At 39.3% G+C, this 15,752-nt stretch overlaps 1 protein-coding gene across 5 annotated transcripts in view; it reads right to left on the bottom strand.

Moving 5' to 3' along the window:
- ARMC2 (armadillo repeat containing 2) overlaps positions 1-15,209 on the bottom strand; it is a 68,944-nt gene extending 53,735 nt beyond the window's left edge. For all 5 annotated transcript variants that reach the window (XR_009114296.1, XR_009114297.1, XM_058021396.1 and 2 more), the window contains exons 1-6: positions 15,101-15,209; positions 14,804-14,856; positions 12,060-12,307; positions 11,336-11,408; positions 9,004-9,175; positions 7,593-7,803 (exon numbers count right to left, since the gene is read on the bottom strand). Coding sequence is in view for 3 of the 5 variants with exons in the window: in XM_058021396.1 (XP_057877379.1) it covers positions 7,593-7,803; positions 9,004-9,175; positions 11,336-11,408; positions 12,060-12,277 (674 nt within the window). In the remaining 2 variants the exon portion in view is untranslated. The remainder of the gene's footprint in view (positions 1-7,592; positions 7,804-9,003; positions 9,176-11,335; positions 11,409-12,059; positions 12,308-14,803; positions 14,857-15,100) is intronic.
- Between the last annotated feature and the right edge of the window lie 543 nt (positions 15,210-15,752).

The following is a 15,752-nucleotide window of genomic DNA, read 5'->3' on the forward strand; positions in this document are numbered from 1 at the left end:
GTTTATTTAAAAGCCAAAATTTCAGCCAAAAGCTGAAATTTTTACAAAATTATTTTGGATCCATGATATATCAATGTTTTCAGGTCTGCAAAAGTCTAGGAGAGCAACTTCTAACTTTTCACAAAGCTCTAAAAACAGTGCAGGCACTGCAGCAGATGCAGACTGTTTATACATAAATACAAGCACTGAACATCTCATTTTGCCAACATACGTTGTGTGCATTGGAAAGCCAGACATGGTGTATCTACACCCAAAAATCAAGACATTTTACTAAGTGTAAGGAAGAACAGATTTCAAGCAATGCTAAGCAGATTTTGGGGGCCCATCCAGGCAAGCCAGATGTATCAAAATGACTACTAGGCACAAAGGTGTTCTTCCAGACTCCTTCAGAGTTTGGTTCCCATGACTGGATAAGCCATAAACAGACAGGCCATTTAGAAAGAATGTTATTTGAGATTTTACTCACCTGTATATTCAGAGTGTGACTACGCATTTACACTGTAATCTGGGTTTATTTTTATTGCTAGTACTGTCCAGGATGGCATGACTTATATTGATAAAGATAATTTGGCTATTTAAGCAGCTGAGTGCTTCTCTTTCAACCGAAGTTTCACAATTCTGTATGGACTACAAAGGGAAAAGCTGGAAGGAGGTGTTGTGGAAGTATATACAACCAATACATCCTTAAAAAGAACCATCACAGGTAAATAGTTTTTCCTGTTTTGAGTGCTTGCCATGGGGGAGAAGAGCTCTTGTCCCACAGTCAATGATGGTGCTACAATGCACCCTAACCCTCCCTCCATGTATTGAATGATCTTGATAAAAACTCCTGCCAAGCCTTCTCTTCTCCACGGTAAACAGTTCCAGATCTCTCAGCCTTTCCTTGTACAAAAGATTCCTTCACATTTTAGCAGCTGGATCCCCTCCAGTCATTTCAACATCTCTATTGCATTGGGGAGCCTGGAGCTGGTCCCAGCAGCAAAGGTGTAGTGGAGGTTTTCAAGACACAAATGAACAGCTTGCTGGAAAATCTCATCTACTCTCTTTTCCACAAAAGATCAGGCCAGATCATCTTCTGAGGTCTCTCCCATCCTGAGCTTTTATCCTGAACTTGTACATCAGGACCTCTAGGTGTTTTTCTGCAAAGCTGCCTCCCAGCTGGATCGCTCCCAGTATATAATAGTGCCCGGGGTTGTTCCTGCCCAGATGCAGGACTTTGCACTTGTCTTTGTTAAACTTCATCACGTTCCTGTCAAACCATTTCTCCAGCCTGCTGAGGTGCCTCTGGACAACCCTCTGGTATATCAGCCAATGGGTTCTTTACCTACTGACTGTCAGCACTTTAAAAAAAATTATTCAGAACTGTGGTCTCATGAACAAGAGATCTCTTGGCAGGAGCACTGTGGAGCACCATGCAGGGCTCTAGAGCAAGTTTATCAGGGCACAGCCTAACTCAGCTGTCTCCAAAAGAACAACAGCAGCTCCAGGGAAAGTTAAAGGAGCTAATGGTGATCCTGGGAATTAGGGTACTAAGGACAATGGAGCAAACCCTGAGTCAGCAGCAAGGGACAAAGCGGTGCAAGGGGCCCAAGGTGAAGAAGGGGAGGAGTCAGATGTGGAGCTGCAGCAAGTGAAACTGCTATGGATCTTCTCAGAGCAGGTTCATTGGTTCATTTACACAATGCTTTTAGGAGCCACTGCTTCAGAACACAATCCCCTGCTACCATGATTCCACTGCTGTAAGTGTTTAGTGATCAAGAAACTAGAGCTCTAACTCTAAACCAAAATTACTGATATTAACAACAAGACATTGCTCTGTAGACTTTGAAAGGAAGTATAAACAACATTCCAGTATTTTTGCCAAAGCAACTAGTAGGAAGTGTTTTTAGCTTTTGGCAAAATGAGAAAAATTAGTATTTAATTTTTTCATTTACTCTCACAGAAATTAATTTTTCCACACACCAATTAACATTTGCATTTCTCATTAATCCCTTTATTCCAATTTCATTACACTATCCAGATATTTCCTGTTGCCAGAAGGACATCAGAATTAGTTTCTGGTATTGCCTTTCATTATTTGAATAGTAGGGAATATGTTTTTTATTGCAAACCAACTGATTCCTTCCTGACCATAACTTAGCACTTGAAAAGCACTCTATCCTTTTAGACAAAGAATTGAACTTCACTGAGCCACTTAAGAGAATCTGTCCCTATTTTACTCAGTTACCACAGAATCTTCCATTCTGTGATGTCATCTGAGGGACAAACAAGACAGATAAACAGAATCTGGAAATAAGCCTCAAAGAAAAAAAAAACCCCAGTATAATAGCTCAATTTTTAAAGACTATTTTCTTTTTCAAAAGAACAATGGAGACAAAATTACTGGCAGACAGCTAAAAGAGATATAAAATAAAGTATTAAGCCAATTACACACAATTTGAGTCAGTTCTACTTCTCATCCACAAAACTTCTCAAAAGCATGAAAATAATTTAAAACCTGGTAATATAGATGTCCTGAAATTATTTCAGGAACTGCAGAGGGTTATAAGGAACATAATAAGAAAAGGAAAAAAACAAAGGGAGTGAAAACTATAATCAAGTGCATAACTGATACCACTGATATGAGAAAACAGAACTAGTAGAAAGACAATATAATTTGTAAAAATATATTGACAAATAGACCAACTCTCTGAGTCATCCTAAAGATGAGTAAATAACAATCCTGTAAACACAATCATGGGAATAGCTCACTCATTTCTTATGACAACTCCAGCGATAAAAAATACAGCATTTCTTATTTACCCAGGCTGTTGATGGAGAACCTCATGCACATGTTAAACAGTATGACTTAAAATAATAATCAAGGTTGATGAAAAACTTCAATCCTTATCCTTTTTATTCTTCTGCATATTCTGTCTAATACTGAAAATATTAACAGTATCTATTTGGGCAGAGTATCTTTAGACAACCAGACAACTGACAGTCTAATTCTAACCATAAAAAATATCTACAACATTAGCCTAAATATATTTGAGTCTGAAAACCACACCCTCATCATCTTCCTAACTTGAATCTTGAATACACACTGCATTTCTAAACAGAAAATAAATTTAAATCCATTGTTACTACAGGTCTACCTAGACTGAACTGACATTTCTTCTCTACCCTTTGCATGGCACACTTTCCCATTCCAGAATTGCAATTCAATTGGTATTAAGGACTCTCAAGACCTAGATCTCCCAGATTTGGAGACCAATTATATTGACCTGAATCTAAGTGCTAGAGTGGAAAGACTCCTTGGAGTACAGGGTAAAAAGGGGCCTAAACTTCACTGTCTCTTTCGTGATCTAAGAGACTAGAGATGAAAGTTACCTCTTGCCCTTTTCTTTAGAAGTCTGTAACAAGTACAGAAAAAAAGAATTCTTCTTCCCCAGTGTTCTCTCAGTATCTCTTAACCCTATACCAAACCAGGCACCTTCTTGAAAGGGTAGGTGTCACAATCTGGAAAACATTGTAGAAAGCTTCACCTATGAAGGATTTCCCACCACTCAAAATCAGTTATCCAAATAGGCAGTGGAACTGAGGCAGAAATAGATAAAGATTAATTGGGAGCATGTTGATTTCCTGTTTCCCTGTCTTTATGAGAATTCCAAAAGTTGTCAATATACATAATTTTAAAAAATATAAAAATACTGAAAAAAATCTGGAGAGTCAGCTGCACCATACTTCAAACCAATAGCCACACCATATCATTTCAAAAACATCATCCAGAACAAAACAGAACGGGTGTTCCCCTCAAGAAAAAAAATTTCTCTCCTCTGTGGAAATCCTCTTCTTTGAAGAGAAAAAGAATGTATATTTTGAGCACAGATGTGAAGGTAGTTTAAGCAACCAGAGAGAAGTAATTTCCAGCGGTCCCCTCCAACCCACCCTATTCTATGAATATATGATTCACTTTATCATTTAATCCTTTGCTTTTATCATTTTCTATTGAAATATTCCAAAACTCTAAAAAAGCACAAGAAGGAGAAACTATTCTCATGGAAGAAGAATATATTTCAAGGATACTGTAAAACAGGCATTCAATAAAGAGAGAAATGGTGAGAGAAAACAGAGCACAGTATATCTCCTTTACAGTACCTGCTAATCCTTTTGTAGCTCTTTATAAAACTCACTTATTAAAAAAGAACAAGCCACTTGGGAATGAACTGTTTGCCTCCAAACTCTTCCTCACCCAAGGCACCTCTGCTTTTAAGAAGTCCTGGAATGACATCTAAGCTTTCAGAATATTGAGAAATTGGAGTAGGAAAAAAAAAATCATCATTCTTTCACACCCGGGAAACTGTTGCTCTTCATCAGCAAATCTGCCATCCCTGTTGACACTTCTCTTGAAATATATGAATGCAGAAAACATTTTAGAAGTTTCACTTTTATAGAATCACAATAGATGGCAAGGCACAATGGTTAGAGGAAGATGTAAACAAAACTGAGCTTCCTTATGATTGCCAGAAATTGTTCCTAGCTTTCCTGAGGCAACATGTCAATAAATTCAATCTGCTTCAATTAATATACCTATTCTATTACATCTGGAATGTTATTCGGAAAACAGAATTGCAAACAAAATGGCAAATGGCTTTTTCTCTCAAAAGGTCATTTTCTTTTTTTCCCCCAGTACCTTTACAAGGCAGTTGTGATTTCATTAACACTGCTCATTCTGTTCTTCAGTCTTTGGGACAACAAAAGAATGTGAGACAGAAAGTGATCAAGTCTCTTGCTGGATAGAATACCTCACTTGTCTTTAAAATAAATATAATAGCACTAATGGCAGGAATCTGCCATGCTATTTTGTCATGCTCTACTGTTTCCTCATTAGCAGAAAAAAGGTTTAATTAGGAAAGTTATTTCAGGACATGTACAGGAACAGGGAAAGGGGAGAAGGATGCCCATGCTTCCCCCTGTATGAAGTGTACTACATCTACAATCCCCTTGCTTAATTCCTGTAAGGGTTTTAAGTCACTGCAATACAGAATTGAGGCTGACACCTGCTTCATATAGAAAATGACAGGACACTAGATAATAAAAGATTTGACATTCCTTTAAGCTTTCATCTTGTTACTCCTGAATGCGATGTACTTTAAATAGAAAATATCTTGTAACCCTATACAAGATACCTCAAGTATTTATGATACAGAACCAGATGCAATCTAACCTTACAATCATCTAATAAACATGTTCTACTAAGAAAGAATGCCAAATCTCTCACTGCAATGGCCCCTCTATGGTTCTGGAGTCTTTTACATACAACTATCATGAAGACCAAACTCAACAAACTATATGGAAGGCGAGGTTTGTGGTACCTTTCAACTGCCACGTCAGATGAAGAATGACATCTCTGAACTCACCCAAGCACACAGAACAAGGTCTGCCTGACTTGTGGAGTATCATACACAAACACTGGACCAATGTGCTCTTTGGTCTTAGCAAGAAGATAAAATGTATGAGAGCAGCTGAGATTATCCACACCCATCCCACCACATGATGGCCTGAACTGCTTGGGCTGATACAGATGAGAGACCTTTGTCTGTGGCTAAAGGGGAAGCATTTTGTATTATACTTGTGTATCTTGCAGCACTGCAGATATACATGGTGCTCTAAGCCAAATGAGCACCTAAATGGTGTCAGGAAGCTTTGCTTCCTAAGCATTGGCAAAAACCAGCTCTGACTCGAGTACACAGAAAAGGCCTCACAGGAGAGGTAAAAATGGGCTATTTAAAAACACACATCTTGCATCCAACACAGACAGATGGAGGAATGTTATATTTTTCTACCATTTAGCAGAGAACTAGTCAGAACAATACTGGAAAGCAATTTTTTGTATTATGTTAAATCCAGTAATTTGAGATCTAATTTAACTGATGTATGAGACTCACGGTTGCAAAACGCGTCAGTAACAAAAATGCAAACCCAAAAATTTGCAGAGCTCTTGTTCTTAGAAGGAGAAGTGTACAATTTTGAACAGACAGGAAGCATGCCTAAGGGGTTAGCTGTTCAATTATACATGCAAGTTTTAAAATTATGACTGAGAAAGAAAGTGATTCTTTTGAATTAGCAAAAGTATCAACTGACTCTTTCCTGTCAGAGGCATTTGGACACCATCAACCAAAACAGCAACCCGAACAGAAAGCAGAACTGAACAGCAGGATGCATATTCCACAAAAGCAACTATCCATCTCCACTGCAACACTGAAGTACTTCACGCCACACCTTTATTAAATAAAATTCAACTACAGTAATTGATGTAGTATGATAATCCAACTAGTCTTTATCTAAGAAGTTATTAGATCACTGATTTTAAAGAAAGAAAATTATATTGCAGTAAAGTATTCTCTTTGGTCCCTAACTTTTCTTTTTTTTCACCAACATTTTTCATCTCTACTCTTATTTTCTTCCTCCACACTCATGGAGTTTTTTCTTTGCTACAACAAATCTTCATTCTTTTAGAATCTGTCTTTTTGTCAAAATCCTGCTTACAGTTTAATATAAAAGAGTCCTATGATAGCTCTGTTATGTATCATTTACTGTAAGAGCCTCAATGGACAACATTCTCTTAAACTATTCAGTGCTATCATCAAGTTAGTAAATGAAAAGCCTTTCATTTTATAAAATTAAGAACAGAGTCTTAATATCAAAGGTGCTTAAGAATATCCAGAGAAATAGCTTTTCTCTAAACATACAAACATGCTAGAAAGAAGATACCTACTGGCAAATATGTCTTTTTAATAGTGAACAAGTTTTACAAGGATGTGTTTTGAAAATAAAGTGTTTTTCATTCTTTGTTGCTGAGACTGCCAGATCTGTCAATGTTATTAGCACAAAACAGTTGTTCATCTGACTGCTAATGCAGCAACTGATACACCAACTACCCACACTGCCACAGGGCTACTGCTCCCTGTGCAAGAATTCACATCTAAATCAAAAGAAAAACAAACTAGTTGATTATGAATTAAAGAATGGATATGATATTCCAGGTCCAGTAAAAACAGACTGCAGGCATGTGAGTCTCATTAATCCCTTACACCTACTTGGTCATGCAAAAAAAAAAAAAAAAAACTAAAAATTAAAAGTCACAAAAAAAATTCTGCTTCTATTGCTAAAGAGTTTTAGCCTGGTTTTGGTGTATGATCACATACCTGAACTGAAAGCATGGCTCTACTCATCTGTCAAGCTAAGTGAAGATGGCATAGCACCTTAAAACAACAGGACTAAACTACAAAAGCAAGCACATTAAATTTAAACTTGAGGATTTTAAAAACAGTGACTAGAAGACTTGGTTTTGAAATGTTAATGATCAAACAATCATATCAAATAAATTTCTACCACCAAGATTTTACAAATTAGTCTTTTGAATGTAGAAACTTCCTAAAAGAAGAAACGTAAATTTTTCTAATAATCTAAACGCAGTTTCATTTTGAAGCACATGTAATGTTATCATCAGATACCATTAATTTTAAGCATTTTGATATTGCACAATTGAGTTTCCTGGAAGAGGGCTGTATGGAAGATGCACATTACCATACTTGACCAATGCTGACCTTTCTCCTTGCAGCTGAAGTGAAAAGTTTCCTGGTGTCCCTTCCATGGAGTCTTCACTTCCTGATCTGCTGGTATGTTCATTACAAATTAATTGTCTACTCTCATCATTAAATGATGTGTACAACTTTTGTTCTGCTAAGCAGTTATTATTACTTCTGTCAAGACTATTCATCATCATAGCTGGCTCTTCAAAATCAAGTTTCATTTCATCTGAAACAGTCAAAGAGAACACATTATGTTCAAGTGTTATTAATTGCTGCTTGTCGTGTTACATTATCAAAATTTGCTTGTATCAATTTAAAAGCTGAGAAAGCTTAAGACTATTAGGAGTAAGGTAGTCAGTGTCTTCTTATGAACAGTATTTCTTAAAGTCTTTTGGGGTTGTGTTTGAAGTTTTAATACTTCATCTCCATGATTTCCCTGTTACAAATAGGTGGATTGTACCTGGTGAAAAAAAGTGATTGTATTTCAGGAGCTGAATATTATGAAGGAACTCAGGAAAAAGATAGCTGTTAATCCTGTAGCGTCTATGTACATACAAGAAGAACCTCCACAAATAAAACCCCTCACATAACATTTGCATGATACCAAAAGGGAAGAGTCCAAAGCAGGTTACAAATACACCAGCTTCTCAACTTCTTCAATTAGTAACATCAGCTTCTTAAGGCTATATGAAGTGACACATTATATAAAGGTATATTTATAGAATAAATACATAAGAATGAAGTAAACTTTAGTTAAGAATGAAGTAAACTTTAGTAGGTAAAAAGTGAAATATTCAGTTTATAATGAAAAGTAACAATTCTGGACAATGTAAGAACTGTCATTATAAATCAATCTTCTGAAATAAAGACAAAGTCCCAGCACACTTCATTATAAGCCAACATGCATGAAGCCAAGATGCCATTTCCCATCTTCAGGAAAATTACTTTTAAATCCCACATTTGGTGAACTTTATTAAACCTACACTAATGAAACTCATAACAACAAATACGATGCAGTTGGAGGCCTGTCAAGACATATAATTCCTTTTTATTCCTCCTTTTAGGCTCAATAATCCATCAGGGAATCTCCTTACATGATGGCATCTCATTATCTCTTCAAGCATATCAGCATTTAAGGTTAATTTTACTCACTGATGACAACTTTCAGTAAAATTCCATTACTTGGAAACCTACAGGAAGAAGAGGCACCTGAGCAGTTTTCAACTCATTTTCAGTAGTGCAAGCCAGCATCATTTTGGGAAACCAGAGTTTCAAAACTGCCTTAAACCCATTTAAATACTTCCAGAATTCACACTGAAAGGACACACAAATCCTTTAATGTATTAATAATTCGTGTAATTACCAATATTAAAACCCATCATGCAGTAATCTTTATAGCAAATAGTACGTATCAAAACATTCTTACTCTGATCCAGAGGAACCACCTTAGCAGAAAATAAATTTTTCAGAGAAGTTGCTCTAAATAAGCCTTTGCAAGCTCTGCTGACTTTTCTAAGCTCTGCAGCATCAGCAGGAGGTGTTGGATGGAAAACAGAAGAAACTTCATCTTTTTTTTCAGAAATGATTACTACTGGTTTCTGTGACAAAAATAAAGAAGACTTTTAAACAAAAGCACAGATAATTTAATTTTCATTTAAGTAAAAAATAAAAAAAACCAAACCCACACAACTTCCAACAAAGGGCTAAGTTCAAAATAAAGCAGAAGTTACACTGTTCATATCCTGAATCTAATGATATCATTCCACCAAACAAACCAGATGTCTATACCATTATTATCACAGAAAGCCAACATTCAGGAGTGCAGAAAACAAAACCTAGCTTGAGTAGAACTCAGAATTATTTAGTCCTCGTAAGTACTCATTTAACTACATCTGCAGCAAGCTTATTTATCAAAGAAAATATTGTGCCAATGACTATTGCTAACAATTCCAGAGATACATCTATTCTTTGATTTGCTTTAGAGCATTAAAACAGTATCTCCAAAGTACTCCAAATATGTTCACATCACATGAACTACTTTCTGTCACACTGAGACAAATCATGCAGATCCAGAAACATGAAAGTCCTAGTTTTACGTCAGTGTCTTGCATCTTAGAGGAGGTGAGCAAGTCCCTGAATCTCTAGTGTCAAGCACTTGTTGTGCCCTTGACCTACATAAAGTACTGACCTCTAATATCAATACCAATTTCCTTAAAATAAAGAATCCACTAAAAAGTCTCCAGCCAATACTTCAGAGCTCTCCATAGTATTAAAGAGCCAGCAGGTGAGACTGACTACTTACAACCATCATAATTAATACGGACTCTTAATTTACAGTGTATTAACTTATATCCATTGATAAAGCAAAAAAAAAAAAAAGCAGATTTTGCATGGGTCTGTAGTTTTCTCTAATTTTTTTCCACTCTGACAAAACGCATAAAAATTTAACACCAGTTAAATTCAAACAGTTCTTAAATCCAAATGTAGATATACTTAATCTAAATAGAAGTATGCTCAGAATTTTTAAACTTGATTCATGTAAATACAACCCCTTATCCAAATTACTAAATATAAATTTTCTTGGTTATTTCCTCTAATTTCCTAAATAATTTCCTAAAGGTTTCTGTCTGGAAAAAGCAATGTATTCAGCAAGCACACTTAATTGCTATAGCATGCTCTGTTATCTTTGGTGCTAAACAAATAGTCGTGACTTTATCTTATATTTAAAGACCAAATATAAAAAAAACTGTGAAAGAGCAGATACACTTATAAATTGAAAACAATTCACAGCTTTCACAGAGGGAGAAAAGTGGTTCTTAAAGGACCTCTACCTGTTTAGAAATAAAACTACAATCATAACATTTTATAGAAATGTAAGCCAAATAAAAAGCAACCTAGCTCCCTTCAAATTACTATTCACAGAACCACAGAATAGATGAGGGAGGAAAGGACCTCTGGAGGTCCAAGCCCTGTATTCAACTACAGCCACCTAACCTCAGCTGCCCAGGACCATGCCCAAGAAGCTTTTGAAGATCTCTGGGCAACCTTTGCCAAGGCCTCATCACTTCACAGCGGGAAAACTGTTTCCTGAGGTTCAGAGGAAACCTCCTGCATCCCAGTTTGTGCCCTCTGCCTCTGGTCCAGTCACTGCAAAGAGGCTGGTCTCATCCTCTTTGCACCCACACTTCAGATATTTACATCCATGAATAAGATCCTCCCTTGGCCTTCTCCAGGCTGAACATTCTCATCTCTCCCTGTCCCTTCATCCCCTTTGGGGCCATTCATCAGATTCTCTCCAGTTGCTCCATGTCTTTCTCATACTGTGGAGCCCAGAACTGCATACAGCACTCCAGGTGTGGCCTCACCAGTGTTGAGTAGACCTGCTGCAAACACTCCTCCTAATGCAGCCCCAGATACCATCAATCACTTTCCTAAAGGCAGGGCACACTGCTGGCACATGTTCATGCTCATGAACTTCACCTATTTTAGTAAACTTACACTGAAAGAAAGCTGACTCAAGTATCAGTCCTCCAATTCTTGTTAATGTCACTTTGAATCATAAAGCAAAACGGCAATATGAAAGTAGTTTAAATTATTTTCCAGTTTCTTTTGGAGGAGAACTGACTTAAAAAGTCTCAGACTAATGTTACAACAAGCCTCCACTTTTTCCAAATGTCTTTAAACCATGTGTTTTTCTAACACTACCAAGACACATAATTTTATATCAGTACTGCAGGAGTTATTTCCAGAGTACTTACATGAGTCAGTGGACTTAGACGAACACCAGAATTCGGTCTTGATTCAGATGAATCAGAACTGGATGTATCAAGACTAATGAAGAAATGAAACACAGTTAGAATAAAACAGATCCAGAGTTGTATGATCAGCTGGTTTTTTTAATTGCATGCTTCTTCCCTTTGCCAGTGAATATGGGGAAAGGGAAGAAAGGAAAAGTGACAAGAGCACATCATGGTAACAAAACTCCACCTAGAAATAATTTTGAACTAGTAAAACTTTGTTTGAAAATGAGCATTTCAAACTGCAGGACCTAAAATTTCACATTTAAAAGATCACAGAAGGCTCTGAAAAAAAAATCTAGCACATTGGTTATAGGAAACAAGCAAGCTTTCACACATTCTAGGAAAAAAGCTGAAGACTATCTCAATTAAAAGCATTCAATTGTCTCAAGAAAAGGTAAGTAATAGACTATTTTCTTATGCTATTCTGCACATAAAAAACTTCCAGGAAGTTTCTCTGGATTAGAGCTACCAGAGGCAGTGTAGTGACTGCCTCTGGTAGCTCTAATCCAGAGAAACTTCCTGGAATGTAGATTAACACCAACAGTAAAGATCATTAGAAGAAGGCAAAGGATGTGATTAGGAATACAGATTAACACAGGGAAAATAACCACCGGAAGCATAATTAGAGAATCAAACCTCTTGCTGCTAAAGGATTTTTGAAAACATCTTAAAGCCACAGTACCTAAAAAGTACAGGGCGTCTATTTTGAGGACAACGTGAGGATTGAGACCCAGAAAGTTTCCTTTGTTCATCTGTAGGTGTGAATGGTCTTGGAGTTTTTACTGTTTGTAGAGCATCTCTGGCTTCATTTACAATCTCAGAACTGGTCCTAGGCTTTGCCACTGACAGCCAGTAGAATGGTTCTGCTTTTCTTCTGTTTTCAGTCTTTGAAGCTTGCATTCCTCTGCAAAGTTCTGCACAGGAAGAACACTGGAAAATATATGTGAATGGCACAAAGTATTATGTTAGTTTTAAATTACAAACTATTAATTCATCACTGGTTATCCTACCACAGTAAATCCTAGACAGTGCTGAAATAGTGGGAAATAAAGTACACTGATAATGCATTTTCTCTCTATTCTTCAGTTCTGTAGAAAAATACTGAAAACCAGAAAGCATCTGTCATGGAGGATCTACCGTCAGTTTTTTTACAGGATGCTAAAATACATCATTGTGCTTCATGGGCCAAATGTGGTCCTCTACAATTCCATAGAAAATCTGTTTCTTGACACTTGGTTACTTGTGAAACACCACAGCCAAAATAGGAATTCAATAATATGCTGCAAAGAGACAGGTTTTTCCAACTTAGGAAAAACCTGATATTATTGAGCTTATAAAGGGCAGCTTACTAATATGTCAGAGGCATCATTATCAGTAACTGAAGCACAGTTATCAGCAACTGATAAGCAGAGACAAAGAAGAACAGGCAATCCATTTTTTTCCTCTGAAAGAAGCGACTCCCCAGCCCCAAGCACAGGCAAAGAAAGACAACACTAATGTAAGTTATAAACCCAAACTTCCAATCAGCATTCTGTCCTGCTGCAGTTTCTGGGAAATGCAGTGGGCAGTGACAGACTTGCTCCATCACGCCCTGGACCCACAACCCATCACTATCATGGTGCAGTTCTCTGTAGGTATCATCCTTGTCATTTTACAGCAAACTCATCGTGAGTCTTACACCATGCAAAATTCCTCTTCTGCTTTCAAACTTACCTAAAAACAAAAATATGTTTCTGCACTGTGACTCAGACCATCTGGTAACTTCTATTCTCTTACACAGTTTATGACAATGAACTGACAGTAGATCAGACACCATCATCTTGGTTATTTCTAAACTATGGAGTAAAAAATAATCTTATATTCTTAGTTTCTTAGTTCAATTGTTACTGTTCTGAAGTCTAACTTTTTCAGCTGCTTCTTCTTTCTTTGAGAGCTTGCCCATTCTGGTAGTGTCTGTCATTGTTGCACAATGTAAAATTGGGTAAGGAGAACTGCACCAACTCTTTCACTAAATGATGGGTAATTGAAAAAAACTCAGGAACTGATCAAAAGCCTGAGAGTATCAGTGTTTTTAATATTAACTTAATACAAGTAATATATTAATACTAATATATTACTTGTTTTCACTGTGACTGAATTTTGTTCTCTATGCTCCTTACTCTTCCCTCTATTACAATGTGATTAAAAAACAGTAAGGAGTAAGGAGTTCCACTGCACCTGTCTGTTTAGAAAAACTTCTACAGTCAATTCGCACTGGGAAAAGCAAGGTAGGCTATCATTCCCCATTCCCCATTCCCCCAGCTACTGGGAGCCAGAATTTTTAGAAGGTCGTCTCTGTAGGCCTTATGTCTGATACAGATGGCAATGGTCCTGTGCAGGGCCAGGAGCTGGACTTCATGATCCTTGAGAGTCCCTTCCAACTCAGCATATTCTGTGATTCTGTAATTTTGCTCCCCAGTCCCAGCAGGAAATAGATAGAGGACAATGGGGACAGCATCACTGGTACATACAGATCTTGTCCCTCACTACTGTTACCATTTTCCAAGTAGCCTTTAATTTGCACAAGTGAAGAGCTCCTCTCTGACTCTCTGCTGGGAGGTAGGAGAGTGTCCACAGCAGCGTCTGAAAAGCCATACTTGGGCTCTTGTCTTTATTCCCCATTTGTTTACTCCAGAAGTCTGGTCTTTGCTGCACAGGAAGATTTTTAAGCAGTAGAGAGCAGTACAGGATCCACACATTAGTCCCAGCAATGTCCAGAAGTGAGACAGCTGTACTGTCACAGCTCTTATCTCAGTTCAATCAAGATTTGAGAAGCATGGCTGACTACATCAGATATGGCACCACATTGGCTCTGCCATCTCACACTGCCTCTGCCATCCTCTCCCATCTGAAGACCAGTGTCCTTTAATTGCTAGGGTGCAGAGTGGGTGCATTTGCAATCACTAAGTACAGTGAGGAAAAGCCCTGTATTCAGGCTATGAACATTCTGCTCTCTGACATCCAAATCCATGTTCTGTCTGCCCTAGCAAATCTCTACAACAGTTAGCACACAGGTACAGGTTTAGTAAAGTCCCAGAATCACTGAGGTTGGAAGAGGCCTTTAAGATCATCAAGTCCAAAGCCAACCCTGCACTGCCCCTGTAACCCCCTTAACCCCATCAACTACTGCCAGATCCTCCTAAACACGCCCAAGGCTGGTGACTCCATCACCTTCCTGGTCAACCTATGCCAGTGCATGGCCATCCTTACAGTGGATTTTCTTTTTCTAATACCTAATCTGCATCTCCCCGTCTCAGCTTAAGGCCATTTCCTCCTGCCCTTTCACTGCAGGCACGGTAGAAGGGCTGGGCCCCACCTCACTACACCCTCCTTTCAGATGTAAACAACAGCTAATATTAGACATAGCTCTCATTAACAGATACTTACCAATCACAACTGATGCACTGTCACACCGGCGAAATTTTGACGCAGAGAAATCGCTATCAAAGAGAAAAAAGAAGGAAATTAAGAGAGATGAGTTCTCAGCGGAGTGAGGTTTCCAGGGCAGCCGTGGGACAACACGTCCCAGAGGAAGCCCCCAAATAAGCAGCACCTGTGGAGTAAACGCTGTCCCAACCCACACCCGGCAGTCGCGCCTCCCTCCCGAGCACGGCAAAGCTGCCGGGAAGCGGCACGGGGCTTACCAGTCTCGGGCCGCTTTTCAAAGCCTCCCGCCCGACTTACCGCACAGTCCGGCCCTTCGCCCCCGCCCGGCCAGGCGGCACCCCCAGGGACGAGCGCTACGGCCGGCGGGGGCACCGGGCGCTGCCCGGGGGACTCGGTCGGGACCCGCCGGCGCCTCCGCAGGGCCCAGCCTCGCTCGGCCGCCCGCCGTTCCCATAGCAACCGTACGCGGGGCCGCCCGGGCACCCCGGGGCGCACGCGCCAGCACCTGCGGGCGCGTGCGCGGCGCGGCCGCTGCCGGGCAGGGATGGCGGGACCAGATCCAGGGATGGAGAGACCAGATCCAGGGATGGAGAGACCAGATCCAGGGATGGAGAGACCAGATCCAGGGATAGAGAGACCAGATCCAGGGATGGCGAGACCAGATCCCGGGGATGGCGAGCCCAGATCCAGGGATGGAGAGACCAGATCCAGGGATAGAGAGACCAGATCCAGGGATGGCGAGACCAGATAGATCCCAGGGATGGAGAGCTCAGATCCAGGGATGGAGAGACCAGATCCAGGGATGGAGAGCTCAGATCCAGGGATGGCGAGACCAGATCCAGGGATGGAGAGACCAGATCCAGGGATGGCGAGACCAGATCCAGGGGATGGAGAGACCAGATCCAGGGATGGCGAGACCAGATCCCAGGGATGGCAAGAGCAGATCCAG

The sequence above is a fragment of the Melospiza georgiana genome, chromosome 3 (genome assembly GCF_028018845.1).
Source record: "Melospiza georgiana isolate bMelGeo1 chromosome 3, bMelGeo1.pri, whole genome shotgun sequence".
NCBI classification, from domain to species: domain Eukaryota; kingdom Metazoa; phylum Chordata; class Aves; order Passeriformes; family Passerellidae; genus Melospiza; species Melospiza georgiana.